The sequence below is a fragment of the Plasmodium relictum genome (genome assembly GCF_900005765.1).
Source record: "Plasmodium relictum strain SGS1 genome assembly, contig: PRELSG_00_v1_155, whole genome shotgun sequence".
NCBI lineage: Eukaryota > Apicomplexa > Aconoidasida > Haemosporida > Plasmodiidae > Plasmodium > Plasmodium relictum.
The window spans coordinates 1-4,341 of record NW_021628836.1 but is presented as its reverse complement, the minus strand read 5'-3'; the positions used below and the strand labels follow the sequence as shown (position 1 = coordinate 4,341).

General features: G+C 17.2%; 1 protein-coding gene across 1 annotated transcript; it reads left to right on the top strand.

Moving 5' to 3' along the window:
- Positions 1-2,154: 2,154 nt before the first annotated feature.
- PRELSG_0015300 (fam-h protein) lies at positions 2,155-2,944 on the top strand (the record flags this gene model as incomplete). Its single annotated transcript, XM_028677834.1, has 2 exons — positions 2,155-2,352; positions 2,477-2,944. 2 exons carry the CDS (start codon positions 2,155-2,157, stop codon positions 2,942-2,944), a joined length of 666 nt encoding a protein of 221 aa, XP_028531356.1.
- Between the last annotated feature and the right edge of the window lie 1,397 nt (positions 2,945-4,341).

Sequence of the window (4,341 nt, the reverse complement as noted above, 5' to 3'; positions counted from 1 at the left end):
TTGTTATAAATTATTTATATGTTTTTAATTAAAAGAAGATATTAATTCTTTGTAAATAAAAACTCATTTATAACTGTTAATAGGATTATTAAAAGTTGCAGTAAAATTTAACTTCGATTAAATATTATGCATCATAAGAAAACAGTATATATATATATATAATAAAACGAATATATATACATAAACGTATACTTAGTTATACATGCTCTTTATTAATTTGTTTGTTTAATACTCTAGCAAAGTCATTAAACGGGCAATTAATAAACCATATATATAGTAAAAATCAGTATATTTAGATATACATGTTCTTTATTAATTTTTTTGTTTAATACTCTAGCAAAGTCATCAAACAGCCAATTAATAAATCAGTAAAACAAAATAGAAATTTTTAAATCTATGTAACCAGAAAAAAATAATAAATATATTATACATATAAAAAAAAATAAGAAAAAATCAAAGGATGAAAAAATTAATCTTAAATTATTTTTGTATATTATTAGAACATTGTATCGCACAAATTAAAAGGTTAAATATAAAAAACTTTATAAAAAATATAATATATTTTTTTTCTCCCTTTTATTATATATTTTTAATGTTGACAAATCTGTAGAATAAAGCCCTTAGTTACATAGAGATAGTATCTGGGATACATCATAAAATTTGATATAAGGATGATATTATTTTAGTTAATTTTGTTTATAATTAAAATTATTTCATAAAAGAAAATAATAAATTTTTATTTATAATAATTCTTTATTAAGAATTGTGTTAATATGATTGGGAGCGCAAACATATTAGAGAAAAATACTTAATGATATCATTATATAACTTTGCTTAAAATATTTAGTTTATGTTACTTTATTATCATTACGTATTAAAGCATGCATAATTATGTTATTTTAAAATATAATATACTTATACATTTTTTTTAAAAAAATTTAGTTATCGTTACAATAAACTAGTATCTTTATTAATAACAAATTTAATATTATTCGAATATACTTTCTACTTTTAGTTACATTTAGTTTTTTTTTATTATAGTAATATACATAAATATATATTAATAACTATTATTAATATTTTTTTACTTTTATAGAAATATTATCATCTTCTTTTCAAAAAATATATATATGCATGTTACAAATTTTTATTTTTAATTATATTATTTCATCTTAGTTAAAATAATAATTCATAGTAATATCATTATATTACAATTAAAAGAAAATTAAAATAATTATTGATTACATCCTTAATGTATGTTTTGTAATAAATAACTTTATAATTTTTATTATAAAAATAAAATTATTTTTATTTTTAAAATTTTTATAATTGTATATATTCTTAATATACTTTATTTATTTCTTTCATTTTTTCTCTTTTTTCCTAGTAATTTTTATTATAATGTAGTAATTTCTTTATAAAAAAATTGATGCATGCACAAATTTTTAATTCACTTTATTTCTTTCTATAATTAAAAATTAATTTATTACACATCATTATAGTGTTAATTTGTAATAGAAGTAAAATTATTATCGAATAAATTGAGCAAAAAAAAAAAAAAAAAAATATCATAAATCATTTTATCTTTAGAACTTACATGATATAATATATCTTATAAATATATAGAATTATTATCACTGCTTTTATAATTTATATTATAAATGATTTTATATTTTTATTTTCTATTATTATCAGAATTAATAATATGTACATATATTACCTTAAGCAAAAAAGCACAGTTTAAAATAATAAGCACTATTTGATGCATGAGCATTATTGTTAATTTATTCTTTATTTGCAATTTTATTATTTTTTATCCATTTTTTATTTTAGAGAAAATAAAAAATTATTACTTGAAATTTTCTTTTTAAGGATGACATTAAAAGTATATTTAATTGTTAATGATAAATATTTAATATATACATTCTCAAAATTTGAAAATAAATCCTATTTTAATAATATTAGTACATAGCATTCTTATAAATATTTAAATGAAAAATTAAAAAAGATATTTAAAGTATTTTTCTAGATAAACAATTTAACATTTATTATTTTAATATTGAATTTTATAATTTTAATCATTTAGTTTATTTTTTTATAAGTTATTAATAAAGTTATATATAAAAATAAATAAATATATAAAAGTAAAAATAAATGAACATGGAATGTCATTATATTTCGAATATTAGTGCATATCCAGGACTTTATTCTCATTTTTATAAAAGTTATATTACCACAGACATATCAACTAGAAAAATACACAATAAAAAGAGGGAAAAATGTAAATTATATTTCTTTATAAAGTTTTTTTTATTTACCCTTTTAATTTGGATATTACAGTGTTCTAACAATGTAGGATAACAATAATACTTAAAAATATTTATATTTTTTTGTTATTACTATTTTTTTTAATCAAAATTATATTAGTATAAAAAAATCCTTTTTTTATACACCGAATGTTTTTTTGATATTTTAGTGGGATTCTTGTAGATTATTAAATTACAAAAATGACAAAAAATATATATTAATTTTAGGAGCTAACAGATCATTAGCAGAAAATAACGACATAATAAAACAAAGAAAAGAAGAATTAAAATGCTCTGTACAACACGTTACAGTAAAAACAGACTCAGAATTAAAGAATGAACAGAGAGAAATAGAGGAATCTATAAATATGGAACAAGGGAATGAAATACATACACAAAAGGAAGATAAAGAAGTAACATGCAGTGAAAAAACATTAGAAAAATATAATAATATTTCAAAAAAATATTCTTTATCTTTTGCTTTTATTTTATCTTTTACTTCACTTTTATTATCTATAATGAATTGCATTTATTCACATGATATGTTTAATTTATTTATGTTTTGTTGTTTAAATTTATCTATTATAATATTCTCAATCTTATTAATTCTCGAAAAAATCAAAAAAAAAAAAACATAAAGGAAAATTATAGGCAACTTTTCTAATTAAAACTTCATACATTAAAAAAAGAATATATAAGGTTAAGAGTACCCTAAAATTTGCTATAACATTGATATGATAATTTTCTGTTCAATGCGATTTAAAGAATATTAAGATAACAAACTAATAAAGAATATATAAAGCAATCTTTACTAATTTTGCTTATAATAAAATTATCTTCATAATAAATATTGGTTAATAAAAGGTGCTATTAACCTTTTATAATATATAAAGTTAGCTTACTAAGGAAAATACAAGTCATACATGCACTAATTCTAGCTAAAAAAAAACATATATATATATATATAGCTATATTTTTTTTTTATTTTATTCTATATATCTTTTGTAAATAAAAAAAAAAACATCTTTTTATTATTTTTTTATTGTTACATTTTAAGGAGAGAATTAATTTTTACTTATATAAAAATTAATGTATGAAAAATGTCTATAAAAAAACTTTTTCTCTTAATAAATAAAAATTAAAATGTTTGTGTTATGTTCGATTTGTACATTTCAAAATGACAGTTAATAACTTAGAATTTAGTTTTGTTATTTGTTATAACTTAATTTTTTGTGTATTTCTAAATTAAAAGAATACACTTATTTTTTGTAAATAAGTATGCATTTGCCAAAGTAAATATATGTCTGCTAGTGGTTAATAAAAGGTATTATTAACCTTTTGTAGCATGCTAAGCTAGTTGCTAGTTGTATACGTACAAGTTAGCCATGCACTGACGCTAGTCCTATATAAAAAAAAAAAATTAATATTTTTTTTTTTTGAAGAGTTTTTTGAAAAGGAATGTTATGTTATTGATTTATTAATTGCCCGTTTAATGACTTTGCTATAGTATTAAACAAACAAATTAATAAAGAGCATGTATAACTAAGTATACGTTTATATATATATATTCGTTTTTATTATATATATATATACTGTTTTCTTATGATGCATAATATTTAATTGAAGTTAAATTTTACTGCATCTTTTAATAAACTTATTAACAGTTATAAATGAGTTTTTATTTACAAAGAATTAATATCTTCTTTTAATTAAAAACATACAAATAATTTATAACAATTTATTAAGTCAAAATTTTATGATATTCAATGTTATTTCAAAAAATATACATTGAATAATACATAAATATTTCTCTTATCTCTTAAGTTTTTAATAAGTTAACATTTCTTTCTTTTAATTTTTATTTACACTAAAAATTAAAACATAACATAGCATAACATAACATAACATAACATAACATAACATTCATAACATTCATTCCTAAAAACTCTTCCTAAAAAAAAAAATATATTTAATTTTTTTTTTTTTTTAAATTACAAAGATGTATATATATATAAATAAACAAACAAAAAAAAAT